Raw genomic sequence first — 15,116 nt, 5'->3', positions numbered from 1 at the left:
GTATTTTTCCATTGAGGATCTAATACAAATCTGGGTCACACTGTGCACTCATTTTTCTTCATTCATTCATTCATTCGTTCATTCAATTTTTCATGTAGGCATCCAATATTACTGGGTATCAATTATGTGTCAAGTACTGCTAGGTGATGGGAAAAGAGAAGTAATAAGACAGACTGAAGCCCCATCTGAATGAAGTTTATGGTTTAGAATGGAGAAGAACAGACATTAAATTGAGGAAGTGTTATAAATAACAACAGCAAAATCAAAGCAGTAATAATAATAATATAGTAACGATGTCCTCTTGGCAGTTTGAGTAACAATTTACAATTTATGAAGGATGCACAGTTAGGTTTTGCTGAATCAATTTGAGCTGAGTGGAAGTTATGCAGTCTAGAAGTGAAGGGCTTCAGATACAGGAGCTGAGAGCACAAGATAAGCTCGGACACCTGATGGCATCTTCATCACATGCCCAGATAGTACTGAGATGAAGGCCATGGAAGGTAGAGCCTGCTGTAGCCAAAGGTGTGAGGCTTTGTGGGTAGACATTAATGACACAGCAGGGGGCTGTCCTAGGAGTCTCACCAAACTTGGGTCAGCCTTCAGGCAATATCTGAGAGTGAGTACCTATTAGTTTTCGCCTGATGTTAGCCCTTTAGTTCGCTCATTTGAGAAATGGAGACAACCCAGGCATCTCCTCCAGGTCAAGGACTCAGGGAAGGAGCTTGATATGATTTGGCCACGTCTCCACCCAAATCTCATGTCAAATTGTAGCCCCCTGAGTTGGAGGTGGGGCCTGGTGGGAGGTGACTGGATTACGGGGGTGGTTTCTCTTGAATGCTTTAGCACCACCCTCTTGGTGCTGTCCTCAGAATAGTGAGTTCTCAGGAGATCTGTTCGTTTAAAAGTGTGTGGCCCCGAGGGAGATCCCAGATGGCTGATCACTAGCAGCTCGGGATTGTAGCTCCCAGTGAAAGCGCAAAGAACGAGAGGACACCTTCACATGAATTCTTGTTGCTCACGCACCAGGAGATTCCCAGCGGAGGAGCCCCACGGGTCCCCAGCGCGACTCTTGTGACCAGCCAGGCGGTTTTGCCGGCGCCTTGGAGCGTTGGTTCTTGGTGCAGAGTCAGAAAAGCACCATCAATCTTAACGCCGCTGATTTGGTCGGCGCAGTGGGTTGCTCAGATTTTGGCGCTGAGAATCAGTAAGTTGGACGTCCACTCAGAAACACAGTTACAAAGACAGTAAATACAAAGACCACAGATGGATAAATTTATAACGAAGGGAAGAAAACAGCCAAAAAAGGCTGAGAATACCCAAGATCAGAACGCCTCTCCCTCAGTAGGGGATCCCAGTTCCTCATCAGCAACGGAACAAGGCTTGATGGAGAACGAGTGTGTTCCAATTACAGAAGCAGGCTTCAAAATGTGGATAATGAGAAACTTCTGTGAATTAAAAGAACTTGTTCTAACTCAATCTAAAGAAACAAAGAACTTTAAAAAAAGGTTTGATGAAATGTTAACAAGAATACACAATTTAGAGAGGAATATAAGTGAATTGATGGAGCTGAAAAACACAATACGAGAACTACGTGAAGAATGTACAAGTTTTAACAGCCGAATTGATCAAGCAGAAGAAAGGATATCAGAGGTCGAAGACCAACTCAATGAAATAAAACAAGAAGACAAGATTAGAGAAAAAAGGATAAAAACGAACAAGCAAAGTCTCCAAGAATTATGGGACTATGTGAAAAGACCTAATCTACGCTTGATAGGTATACCTGAATGTGACGAAGAGAATGAATCCAAGCTGGAAAATATGCTTCAGGATATTATTCAGGAAAATTTTCCCAACCTAGTAAGGCAGGATAATATTCAACTCCAGGTAATACAGAGAACACCACAGAGATATTCCTCAAGAAGAGCAACTCCAAGGCACATAATCGTCAGATTCACCAGGGTTAAAATGAAGGAGAAAATACTAAGGGCAGCCAGAGAGAAAGGTCAGGTTATCCACAAAGGGAAGCCTATCAGACTTACAGCAGATCTCTCAGCAGAAACCCTACAAGCCAGAAGAGAGTGGGGACCAATAGTCAACATCCTTAAAGAAAAGAACTTTCAACCAAGAATTTCACATCCAGCCAAACTAAGCTTCATAAGTGAAGGAAAAATAAAGTATTTTCTGAATAAACAAGCACTCAGAGATTTCATCACCACCAGACCTGCTTTACAAGAGCTTCTGAAAGAACCACTACACATAGAAAGGAACAAACAGTATCAGCCTTTCTAAAAAATACTAAAAAGAGCATCAATAAAATGAAGAATTTACATCAACTAATGGGCAAAATAGCCAGCTAATATTAAATGGCAGTATTAAACTCACATATGTCATTATTAATTCTAAATTTAAATCGACTAAATCCCCCAATCCAAAGACAGACAGCCAATTTGAATAAAAAACTAAAACCCATCAGTATGCTGCATCCAGACCCATCTCACATTTAAGGATACACAAAGACTCAAAACAAGGGATGGAGAAAGATTTACCAACCAACCAGAGAGCTAAAATAAATAAATAAAAAGCAGAAGTTACAATTTTTGCCTTTGATAAAATAGTCGTTAAAGCAACAAAGATCAAAAGAAGCAAAGAAGGACATTATATAATGATAAAAGGATCAATGCAACAACAAGAAGAGCTAAAGATCCTAAATATATACACACCCAATACAGGAATACCCAGACATACAAGACTAATAAAGAGACTTAGACTCCCACACAATAATAGTGGGAGACTTCAACATTAATATTAGACAGATCAATGAGACAGAAAATTAACAACAATATCCAGGACTTGAACTCAGATCTGGAACAAGTAAACGTACTTAACATTTATAGAACTCTCCACTTTAAATACACAAAATATGCACTCTTATCAGTACCACATTAAAAAAAAAAGGGTGTGGCCCCTCCCCATGCTCTCTTTTCTTCCTGCTTTGGCCATGTGACATGGCTGCTTCCCCTTCGCTGTCCACTATAATTGTAAATTTCCTGAGGCCTCCCTAGAAGCTGAGTAGAGGTCAGCTTCATGCTTTCTGTATAGCCTGAGGAACCATGAGCCAATTAAATCTCTTTTTTTAAAAAAATAAATTATCTAGTCTCAGGTATTTCTTCACAGCTACGAGAGAACTTTTGTTTGTTTGTTTAAGTTTTTGATGTGCAAATTTGGTGAACAATGGGCTGGGGAACGAGAAGATTTCCTGTAGGTTAAAATATTCCTGTGAATTTCAAGCTATGGGAGAGGATGGCCTCTCTTTCTTCCCCCGAGGTTTCCTCTTTCTTAAAGATTGCTGGCTTCTGACTGTCAAGATTGATGTTCACTCCTAGAAGTGTGCTTTCCCATCCATCTTGTCTTCCTCCTCCCCATCCCAAGCTTTTACTCAATTACATCAAACTTTAAATCGATCTTCTATGGCTCCTTACTGCTAAGCCTCCCTCACTTACTCTCCTGGAAAAGAAAAACATACAACAAAAAGCTAGCCTGCTCTCAAAGTGATTTTTAAATTGCCTCTTCTAAAACATAATGTTACATCAGCCATGGTAGGTGGATGGGAGGGGGAAGTGTGAATTCCAAACTCCACCTGCCATGCCACCTCCCCTGCTTCTTCCAAGCCCTTGTTCCAGCATGGTGAGAATTTTCTTGGCCTCGGCTGATATTACGACACCAGCCCTATCTGGCCTTTCTGCTTCCAGCCTGGCCCCTGCCAGCCCCTATCTGTGCTGCTGCAGGTTGACTCTCCCCTTAGGGCTCTGATGGCCAAATCTTAGCCCCTCACAACCTTCATCAACCCCTAATGCAGCACATAGAGTGAGGACCCAGATTCTGGGTGTGGCAGCGAAGCCCCTCCACAGGTGGTTTCTGGTCACAAATCTGAGTTCTCTGTTCCTGCCTGTAGGATGAGCAGCCTCTGTCCTACTCTTCAGAGACTACGGGCCCCCCAGGGTGGTTGTGGACTGCTGGACACACGGCATCCGTGGACCTCCCACCCCATTCCCAGGTTCATTCTAAACACATCTTCCAAGAACCTCCAATATGCCAGGACCTCTTCAGAGGCCAGTGTGGGGCTCAGTGGCCCGTCTAGAAGAGGGAACCCTGGGCCTCGCCTCCCCATCCTCCTCCTGGTCATCTGAAGAACTCTCTGGGGCTGTGGTCCTGTTGCATTCCTTTTTTTTTTGTTATAGTTTTTCCTTTTTTGTTTAAAATTTTAAAATACTTTAAAACATGGAATTACGTGAAGATAGTCTCACCGTGAGAAATTACGATAACACAGAAAAAATGCAAGCTAGCTGACCCTGTCACCAGCTCACTCCTCTGCCCCACATCCCCACCCCATGGCTCTGATTTGTCCTATTTGTACTCTCAAAATCTCAAAAATAGATTATTTCCTCTTATTTTTTCACTTATTTTTACAATGAAAGTTATACTTGCACATAGTTTGAAGAATCAAGACTTCTTCTACATGGCTTATCATGAGGCAGCAAATTCTTCTTCCTCTGTCATTGCCTGAATCTGTCAGCACCTTCTACGCTCTCAGATGAGGTTTCTTTTCTTTTTCCTTTTTTTAGATATTTATTTCTAATCTGTATGCTTATGCTAGTCCTTTTTAAGGAGCAATTCCTTTTTGAGAAGCAATTCCTTTTTGAGGAGTTACTATGTTTTAGGCATTGTCTATGGAATTCCGAGCATGGGTGGTGAGATTTCGCTTTCTACCTATCCTCCACCCACACCCCCCGCCCCCACCAAATGCCTTGCCAAACCTCTGTGGTAATCTTGGTTATCTCAGTTAGTATTAAGTGTTTATACTGCCATCCTGGGGAATTTATTTCAAGCAGTTCTTTAAAGACGCCTGTCCCTTCATTTCTCTTTGCTTTCTTTCTAAATAAAACTCCTTCTATTCAGACATTGGGTTGACTCTCTTATTATCTGTCCTCTTCTTCCTGGGAGTGTCAAGTTTTCCCAACCTTTCTTTGGAGTGTTTTATACATGATATCTTATTTCTGACTTCTGGGGGTGGGCTCGTCCTCTGACTCTTCCATATTTACAGATTCTCGCTGAGGATGTCGCAGTAGTTTTGTGGAAGTTTTCTACCCCCTGCACAATTTCTGCTGCCTGCAACTTGCTTCTTGTTTTCTTCCTGTTTTTGTCTCGGTTCTTCAAATGAGAATCTTTCCTCGAATGTCTGCTGAACCAGGCCTGTCATTCCCACTTGGGAATGGTTCTCTATGGAGCTGGCTGGGTGGTGTCTGAGGATGGGGAGGGCAAACACGGGGGGTCCACCTCAGTCATTTTGCTGGAGAACCTCTGGAGAAATTTACTAGAGAAAATTAATCAGTTTCCTTCCTGGGGGCTACTCCTGACTGCTGGAGTTTAGGAACCAAATGTGGATAGAGACTGGGGGCTAAGCAACTGGTCTGCATGTCGATGTTCACCCAACCTTCCTGTTCTCTAAGATACTCTACCAAGAACAGGGCCAGAGTCCCCAGTCTGAAGGGCTCCCTCTTACTCTTCCCGGAGAATACAAATCCAGTCTTACAGCTGAGTGGGGGTGGGTGGTCACCCCTTGGTACTGGATTGTTCAGAAAATCTGAGATCTAACTTCCTTTTTTTTTTTTGCGGAGACAGAGTCTTGCTCTGTTGCCCAGGCTGGAGCACAGTGGTGCAATCTCTTCTCAATCTCCAACCACCTCCAGTTTCAAGTGATTTTTCTGCCTCAGCCTCCCGAGTAGCTGGGATTACAGGCATGTGCCAGCACGCCTGGCTAATTTTTGTATTTTTAGTAGGGATAAGGTTTCACCATGTTGGGCAGGCTGGTCTTGAACTCCTGACCTCAAGTGATCCACCTGCCTCAGCCTCCCAAAGTGCTGGGAATACAGGAGTGAGCCACCGTACCCAGCCCTAACTTTTTAAAGCTAACCTTTACCCAGGGCTCCTGTGCTGAGCTTCTCTTTTGCCCTCATTTCCAGAGATATCTAGTCCTGCCAAGCTCCAAGTCTTTGAGGAATTTTGTTTTGCAAACCAGACAGCTTCTGTGCTCTCCTTTGTGCTGGCTTGGAATTTAGCTGTCTTGGGTCAGCTAAATAAATCAGCAGCCTCTACCTCATCTGCTTTTCTGTATCCAGAATGCTGTCTCCCCTCATATTCTTTCCATCTAGTGTGCTCATGCCTTTAAAAACATCCCTTTAGTGCTGTATCAGGAAGTTTTGGGATGTGGAGGAGCCAAATGTGACTTTTAAAGGTCACCCTTAAGTGGAAGTTTGACTTTGAGTTTTGGTTTTCTCATTAACTACAGAAGTATTATGCAGTGTGTGTGTGTGGGGGGTGTGTGTGTGTGTGTGTGTGTGTGTGTGTATGACATGTGTCTGTGTGTAAATGTGTGTGTGTGTGATGTGTATGTGTGTGTGACATGTGTCTGTGTGTATATGTGTGTGTGTGAGACGTGTCTGTGTGTATGTGTGTGTGTATGTGAGACATGTGTCTGTGTGTATATGTGTGTGTGTGTGTGACATGTGTCTGTGTGTGTGTGTGTTTGATTCTTGCTCTCTCATACCTGCATACTTTCTTCAATGTCATTTTGTTATTAACTTGTCTTTTTTGCTTTTGCATTATTGTCAGTGAATGGGTCTCTGATTTCATTTTTTTGAAAAAGTTTTTTTTTTTTAAGGAAAAACAATGAATGTTTTTTGTTTATGTCTTTTTCAAAGCTATGTCATTAGAAGCATAAAAGTTCAGAGCTGCTCTCTTTTCTCAGTAGCTTATCTGTATTATGAACTATATCTCTTTTTTCTTAGCATCTTGAATCCTATTTTATTTGATGTTATAAATTTGCTTTCTTTTTGTTCATGTTTTTCCTACCTTTTTTCGTTCTTTTGATTTTTAATCCTTTGTTTATTCCTCCCTCTTTTTAAAAATTATACTTCAAGTTTTGGGGTACATGTGCAGAATATCCATTTCTTCTAGATTTTTCTAGTTTATTTGCATAGAGGTGTTTTTAGTATTTTCTGATGGTAGTTTGCATTTCTGTGCGATCAGTGGTGATATCCCCTTTGTCATTTTTTTACTGTGTTTATTTGATTGTCTCTACTTTCTTCTTTATTAGTCTGGCTAGTGGTTTATCTATTTTGTTGATCTTTCCAAAAAATCAGTTTCTGGATTCACTGATTTTTTTGAAGGGTTTTTCATGTCCTTACCTCCGTCAGTTCTACTCTGATCTTAGTTATTTCTTGTCTTCTGTTAGCTTCTGAATTTGTTTGATCGTGCTTCTCTGGTTCTTAAAATTGTGTTGTTAGGGTGTCTATTTTAGATCTTTCCGGCTTTCTCTTGGGGGCATTTAGTTCTATAAATTTCCCTGTAAACACTGCTTTAGCTATGTCCCAGAGATTCTGGTACATTGTGCCTTTGTTCTCATTGGTTTCAAAGAACATCCGTATTTCTGCCTTTATTTCATTATTTACCCAGTAGTAATTCAGGAGCAGGTTGTTCCGTTTCTATGTAGCTGTGCAGTTTTGAGTGAGTTTCTTAATCCTGAGTTCGAATTTGATTGCACTGTGGTCTGAGAGACTGTTCGTTATGATTTCCATTCTTTTGAACTGCTGAGGAGTGTTTTACTTCCAATGATGTGGTCAATTTTAGGATAAGTGCAATGTGGTGCTGAGAAGAATGTACATTCTGTTGATTTGGGGTGGAGAGTTCTGTAGATGTCTCTTGGGTCTGCTTGGTCCAGAGTTGAGTTGAAGTCCTGAATATCTTTGTTAATTTTCTGTCTCATTGATCTGTCTAATATTGACAGTGGGATGTTAAAGTCTTCTACTATTATTGTGTTCTGGGAGTCTAAGTCTCCTTGTAGGTCTCTAAGAATTCTCTCTTTTTTAGACCCAATCTCACACGTTCTATTTTAAGGGATAGATGAATCTAACCTATTCATGTTTATTATGAGAAACAAAATGTTTGTACCTTCTTTTGCCACCTTATTTATTTGTCTTTTACTTGTCTTTCTTTCTTGTGTGTTTTTTTTTTTCCTTTCCCCTATTTTGCCCCATTTGCTCAACTGATCACATTTAATTTTTTACTTTTTTTTTGGTCTTAAGTTTCGGAAGTTATACTTTCCACGTCTATTTTGTTCCATTTCTATTCAAAGCTAAGAAACACACAACAAATAAAGGGCTGAGAAAACTAGACTTAGAGTTCCCAACAGTGGAAACAGACCAGGCTGATCAACAAAGAACGTGGCAGGAGTTTTCATGACTCAACATTCCAAGCAGAAGCTAAAACCACTAAGGTTTAAAAAACCTGGAAGCCTTTACTTGTGAAACTGTGGTATCTGTCTGCTGGAAACCCTCAGGGACAGGTGCTGGGAAAAGCTGGAGGGATAAGGACCTGCACTTTCAGGTTCTGCCGTGATGTGCCTTTGGCCTGGTCTTTCCATCTGAGCTTATGCAAACTGCTTCCTCTTTCTCCGTCTTGAACTGTCTTGTCTCTATGCTCTCTGTCCTCTGCTGACCCTCCTGCCAGCAAGATGGGGAGAGGGGAAGAGATAGGGCTTTGGAGAGAGAACAAGGAATGTGGGCTGGGAGTGATTCTCCTCCTGTGTTGTGAGCTCTGTGCAGCATCAAGCATGGCTGGATATCCCTCTTCCTGACAGTTACATCTGCTGGTGCAGCCCGTCGGACAGTGCTGACCGCCTGGACCCCCTGTCACTGCGAACAGTGAGCAGGACATATTTTTCCAGGAACCAGATATTGAGAATTAGTCTATTACATGCAGTTCATGCAATTAAATAGAAATTTGTGAGGCTATTGTGCCAGCAGCTGTGCAAGTTTGAGATCATACTGTATAAGCTGAATGAATCAAATTGACCGACAGTTGCTTGAGATTAGGAACCTGGGCAGTGGGGGTGCCATAGAAGCCAGGTTTCGTTGGGGAAAATGGGGAGAAGTTTTAATGTCCCAAGAGGCTTTGGGAGTGAGGGCCAGCCAGGCTCAGAGAGGTCACAAGAGCTCTGGGCAGATGCTGGCATCTGTTGAGAGACACTGGCCCCTCTCACGATCCAATGGCCTGAGGGCTGCTCTTGTGTCCAGGCTGGTGACTGTGGATGTCCATGCCTCCATTTTATTAGTGGCTTCCACTAGAGGTTGCGGAGGTCTGGAAAACATGGCAGAGGGGGAAGAGGAGTGTCTGGCTCAGGAATTTCAGGAGATGAAGGTTTCTTATGGAGCCCGCTGATGGGCGAGAGCTCCCAGGGCCACCTCAAGGCTCACTATAAATACGTGGGGAAACCTGTGGCAGAGGAGGCTCTGTCCATGTATGGCTTGGGTGGCCTCAGGGTCATGAGCACTCAGGCTCTCCTGCATCATAAAGCCCTGCTCCCATGAGGCAGCGCTGTGGGCTGGGCCAGGAGGAGGGTAACAGTAGGGGTCCACACAGGGCTCTGAAAGGCTGGGGGCAACTCTGCAACTCTGTTCACAGTAATCGGAATGACAGGACACCGACAGGTCATTCAGGAAAGCCAAGACACTACTGAAGGGCCTCCAAAACTGGGAGGTCAGAAGGAAATGATAGCGGGGAACCAGAGGTGTGGCGCCCACCTAGGGGTGAGCCTAGGGGGCAGCTGGGGGCCAAGAGTCAGAGCTGGGTGGGCTTACACACTGGGGTTTGTTGGGGGGAAATGGGGGAGGGATGGGGGTGGGGAGGTGGGGAGAGATAGCATGGGGAGAAATGTCCGATATAGGTTAAGAGGAGGAAGACAGCAAATCACACTGCCATGTGTGTACCTTTGCAACAATCTTGCATGTTCTTCACATGTAACCCAAAACATAAAATGCAATTAAAAAATAATAAATAAATAAATTTAAAAAAAAAAGAGCTGGGTGGGCTTGTGGGCTCAGATTTAAGTATCCAGTGTGTTAGGATTTGTACCCAGTTATGTCTATGTTATACAATTTAACCCCTAGCTCATCCTTGTGATGGAGGTAATATTGTCTCCATTGTACAAATGATAAAATCTAAGGTTAAAAAACATGGACTCCGCCAAGCCATTGTAAACAAATGTGAACCTGAAACAGCCAATGATGAGTCCCCAGCGGCTAACTGGGCCTAAATTTAAAATAGGGCCAAAGGGCCACTGGCTGACCCTATCGGGATCACGCACGGACTCTGCTTTCCCCAAAGACCACACTTCTGTTTAACTTTGGGATTTTCAAAGCTCACCTGAACCAACCACTCAGAGTTCACCTCAACCAACCAACCTGAACTCACCTTCCAGAGCTCAGCCGTATCAACCCTCAGAACTAAAAGAGTCTGAATCCTTCATTTACATAAACAGACCTGATTGGGAACCTGGGCTTGCAGTTTGCTGTAAAACCCTCCCTTTGTTCTCTGGAACACACCTTCACCTTTCACAGGGAAGCTGTGTCTCCCCAGTTTGCAGACTGTTCACTGCAATAAAGTGTCTTTCCTCAATATTCCATTTCAGAAAACTTTTGTTCATACTGCACAGCTAGCGTGCCAGGTCTCGTTCAGAACTAGCTGACTCCAGAGTTCCTATCTGGCTCACTTAACTACTCAGAGTACTTCTCCTTCCTCATACAATCAAGGAGGCTGGACAACATCAGGGTTTTCTGAATCTGCCTTCAAGATTTTTGTCTTCACGTTTCATCTGTGCTATTATTTGTGTAAAAGTTTTCCTGAAGCAGTCTTACTTCTAATTAATTTATTTTTATTGTGGTTATATATGTATAATGAAATTCTACTATTTGAGCCAATTTTAAGTATATAGGTCAGTGACATTAAGTAAATTCACATTGCCGTGAAACACTTATTGGTTTTAAGGTCAATATACAGTATTTTAGAAAGGAAAACTTGACATCTCTATTCCAAGTGGGAACCAGAATTACTTTCCACAGAAGTAGCCATTGGAATGAACAGAACGAAGGCAGAAAGTTATTAGTGAGCAGCCAGTTCCTGTTGCACTGAAGGCTCTAAGTAAGATGAGGCCTGTTTCCTCCTACCCCTGGGCCCCCATATTTTGTTTAAAAGGAGGATCCGAGTGTTTGAGAAGTGTCAAAGGTAGGCTCACAGGGTTGACACTCCTTCCTTGACATGCTCAGAAGAATTGAAAGGGGAGAGAAAGGGACATTTTCTTATGCCCAGCTCCCTCTTCACCCCTTGCCCATCCCAGAGTCCCCTCTCTGCCCCCACACTGTGCAGGCAGCTGAAATGTGAACCAGGCCCTTTCCCAGCAAGATTCCATGACCTCTGACCCCACACAAGGAGATCTGCCTGCTCTGACTAGGACCCGTGACTAGGGGCAGCTTTTGGGACAGGTCCTTTAAGGTTCTTTCCTGCTTTTATCCCCCCAAGAGATACCCTTTCTCTCTCTGAAAGCTGTCACAAGGACTGGATTGCCCAAGTGCTACCGGCCCAAGTGTCTTGGGTGGCAGCACACAGAGTACCTCATTAGGACATTTGCATGGGTGGCTGTGACGAGGCTACCCTGTGGTGGGCAAGGCTACTAGCTGCTCTGAGGGAATAAACTCAGTGCAATTGGGGTAGAAAGGTAGCCATTTAAAGCACCTGCTTAAAACGTGGGTCTCAGAGTGCTAGACACAGAAACCCTATGTGGGATAGGTGCAAGGGCTTCAGAGTGAGCCAGGTTTCAGTTTGAGGCTAGATGTGCCTGGTGACCCATTTTCCTGCAAGATAGAAGTAACAAAATGTGTGCATGTATGTCCTTCTTGGAAGCATGAAGGGGCCAAAAAGAACACGGAAGAGCTGTTTTCTTAAGTTGGACAGGGATGTTCTCTATCAACATTCTAAAGAAACATTTTCATTGCAGAAGTTGTAGGCACGTTTCAGTAAAACAGACTGTGATACCAGGAACATGGGGGAGAAGAAAGAAAATTAGTTTGGAAATCCTGGCGAAACGTCACTGTGATGGAGTCAGTGGCTCTGCGGCCTCCTCCCTTCTCCTGGGCATGGTCTTCCCTCCCATGGAGCCCTGCTGTGATGCCCACGGCACACCAGACATGCACTTCTCACCTGGGGCTTGATCTCGTCTTTGTCCTTGTAGTAGAAAAGCTGATCTCCGCGCAGCACAAACCAGCGCTGCTGCCAGTTCTTCATGATGCTCCTTTGCTTCTTCAGCCAGCCTGCCTTCAGCACGGGGCCCGGCCTGTGTGGGCACAGCGGCCTCCCGGGGCTCCGGCTCTGCTCCCCCATCACCAGGCTTTTGGAGCGAGCTGAAAGCCAAGGACACACACAGTGAGCACAAAGACAGTGTGCCTGCTGTCAGTCCTGCCCCCGTCCCTGCATTCCAGCTGCCTCATGACTGAGGCATGGGAGCCCAGGGGGGGCCTACTTCCCCTTGGCATCAAAGGAGCATGGGTTGGAGCATCTGTGCAGCAGCCCGCAGTAATCCTCCTAGGGTAGGGTTACAGTCTGCCCACCTGGTTAGTTTCTGCTTCGTCTCTGGGATCCTGGGTTCTTCATTCCCCCAGGTTTGTTCATCCATGCATCCAGTGCATCCATCCATGCATCCATCTGTTCATCCGTGGATTCATCCATCCACCCATTCATTTGTTCAATGATTCATTCATTTATTCATTCAGCCATTGTTTATTTATTTCTTACTATGTGCATAGAACTGTTCCAGTTTTCCTGGGGGCAAAGTAGTGAAATAAAAAACAGATAAACATCTGGGTCCTCCTGGAGCTCACAGTCTAGCAGGGCTCCTGTTGCTCAGGTCCAGGGGGAGCTGGCCCCACCCAGATCTGGTTTCTGCTCCACCCCTTTCCTCTAGAGGCTTCAGACCCCCCAAAGCCTTCATATTGCTTTCCTGGGACCATCCCACAGCGGGGCCTCTACTTCAGCTGTTTGCTGTGGCTTGTTGGTGGCTGCCTGGCATGGCAGAGGGGCCAGTACTCCTACCCCAGAGCCTTTAAGTGCCCGTGAGCCCTGCAGGTCCTTCTTCTGCTTGGTGGTGCTGAGCCACACCCTGGCAGGGTTGGTGCTGCGCTTCACAGGAATGACTGAATTCTTGTCCCCTCTGATCCAATGCTTCTCCTTCTGCCACCCCGCTTCACTCTCCTCTGTCCTCAGGAAAGCTCCTCTCCTCTCTCTGGCCAGTGTCAAGACCATTGCCACAGTGATCACTAAGAGGTGCTATCTTGAACTCTGGAGAAATAATTCTGAGTTCAAATATAATCACACCTGTAATTCTTAGACCATGGATCCTAACTTGTGACTGGGGAGCACAGTGCCTGTGACCCACACTTCTTGCACTGTAGCTGCGGTTTTGTGTGTGTATGGGTGTGTGTGTATGCTCTTCCCGCTACACTAGTGACTACAGTTCCCTACGCCTGGCCTACCCTCTGCCCACAGGGTTCCACTAGCCTGGACCTTTCTTCCACCCCTCTCCCATCCATACTTTGGCATTAGCTGCACAGTGAGCTCCTACTCATTCTTCAAGAGCCAACTCAAATGACACCTCCTTCATGGAACCTTCCTTCTGAATCTCCTCCAAACAGTTACTCCCTCCCCTGCCAGGACAGGTGGCCCGTGGTTGGTGATCATCTGTGTGGTTGCCTTTCTGTCACTCTGGACTGAAGGGTGGGGACTAAAGGAGATGATGTCTTAGCTAGTTCTGCGGGCATGTCCTCATCACTGTGCGGGGTAAGGAAGAAATGTAAGTCATGGTGGCCAAATATCACCTGAATCTTAGGGTCTTCCTTATTGTCAGGTATTTTTGTATCTTAACATGACATTAAATACCACATAGCACTCAGGCAGTGTCTGAGGACACATTATAGCTTGGTATTCCCAGCTTCACCTCAAGTGTCATATGGCCTGGGGTATAATCCTGAATCTATCACTTTTATGTGGGCCCCTATTCTGGAAAGCTCCTGCTCACGGACAGCAGCGGCATCTACGGGAGGCCTCATCTCTTCTCCCTGGCACCCAGGTAGCTGTGCTAGCTCTCTGGGTACCACTAGCCACCCTGGTGTCAGACCGTCTAGGTCCTCACCCGCTCCACCTTGATTCCCTGTTGCCATCCCTCTGCTGCTGGAGAGGTTGGGGATGAATGCTCCATCCTTGCCTTGACTGTGTTTTGGCGCAGAGAGGAAGTGGTTGTTTGCATGCTTGCCCCTGTACACTGGAGCTGGATTGGTGATTCCTCAAGACAGTGGGTTTTTTTTTTCCCAGAGACTAAAGGAAGGCAAATCAGGGAGCTGAATGTGGATCACGTAGCCCTGGCCTTTCAATGAAAGCAACCCCCTCTGAAACCCAGCAGTGCCCTGAACCTGGGCTTGAGCTCCACCCGATCTGTGTTTCAGAATGATTAGCACTTTTGTCCCCTCCTCTCTGTGGGGCTGTTTCCCACGCTCGTTCATGTGGATTTAGAGTGTGCTTCCCTCCTTTATTTCTGTGGCTGGTTACTATCCCTGCAAATGGACACACCATACATTACCTTTAGATTCTCACATTGATGAGTATTATCGTTCTCCTCAATGTGAGTTATTTAATTAAGAAGATGATGGGACCCAACTGAAGAAATACAGGCTTTGAACTAAGGCTTGAGTTTGCATCACTGCCAGCTCCGTGAACTCTCTGTGCCTCAGCTTGTTCGTCAGAAAACTGGGCCCACATGAGATGACAGCATCTCACTCTGCAAGGCCAGTTGGAAGAGTGGAGACACTGTAACTGCAGAGTGCTTAGGTGCGTGGGTGCTTAGTAACGGGTTACTATGGTGATGAGGATTAGGATAATGGTGCAGTGGATGTCTCAATGCAGAATTTGTTTCTTAAAGCTGGGCTCCCAGCAGTGAGGTCACAGAGCAGAGGATGGACTTTCCTCTGGCCTCTGGCCTTTTAGGTGCCGCTACACACTGCCTTCTAGAGATGGCACGCGGCTCTATTCCACCACGCAATTATGCGAGTGCATCACTTTCCCCATCATCGCCACCAGGAAATATTGTAATTTGAGCATTCCCGCTCCATAATTTAGTAAGTATAAAATGACACATAGTTATTGTCTTAGCTGTTCTGATTTTTGGTGATTACTCACCT

General features: G+C 44.9%; 1 protein-coding gene across 14 annotated transcripts in view; it reads right to left on the bottom strand.

The window, feature by feature from the left end:
- ARHGAP22 (Rho GTPase activating protein 22) overlaps positions 1-15,116 on the bottom strand; it is a 211,325-nt gene that overhangs the window by 126,265 nt on the left and 69,944 nt on the right. For 12 of the 14 annotated variants that reach the window (XM_074382132.1, XM_074382135.1, XM_074382134.1 and 9 more), the window contains one exon: positions 12,091-12,290. In XM_074382132.1, the coding sequence (XP_074238233.1) occupies positions 12,091-12,290 (200 nt within the window). Of the gene's footprint in view, positions 1-12,090; positions 12,291-12,497; positions 12,709-15,116 lie in introns of all 14 variants that reach the window. The other 2 variants (XM_074382137.1, XM_074382138.1) reach the window with 1 other exon arrangement.

The sequence above is a fragment of the Saimiri boliviensis genome, chromosome 12 (assembly GCF_048565385.1).
Source record: "Saimiri boliviensis isolate mSaiBol1 chromosome 12, mSaiBol1.pri, whole genome shotgun sequence".
NCBI lineage: Eukaryota > Metazoa > Chordata > Mammalia > Primates > Cebidae > Saimiri > Saimiri boliviensis.
Note: the sequence above shows the minus strand (reverse complement) of the source record. Positions and strands in the feature narration are given on the sequence as shown.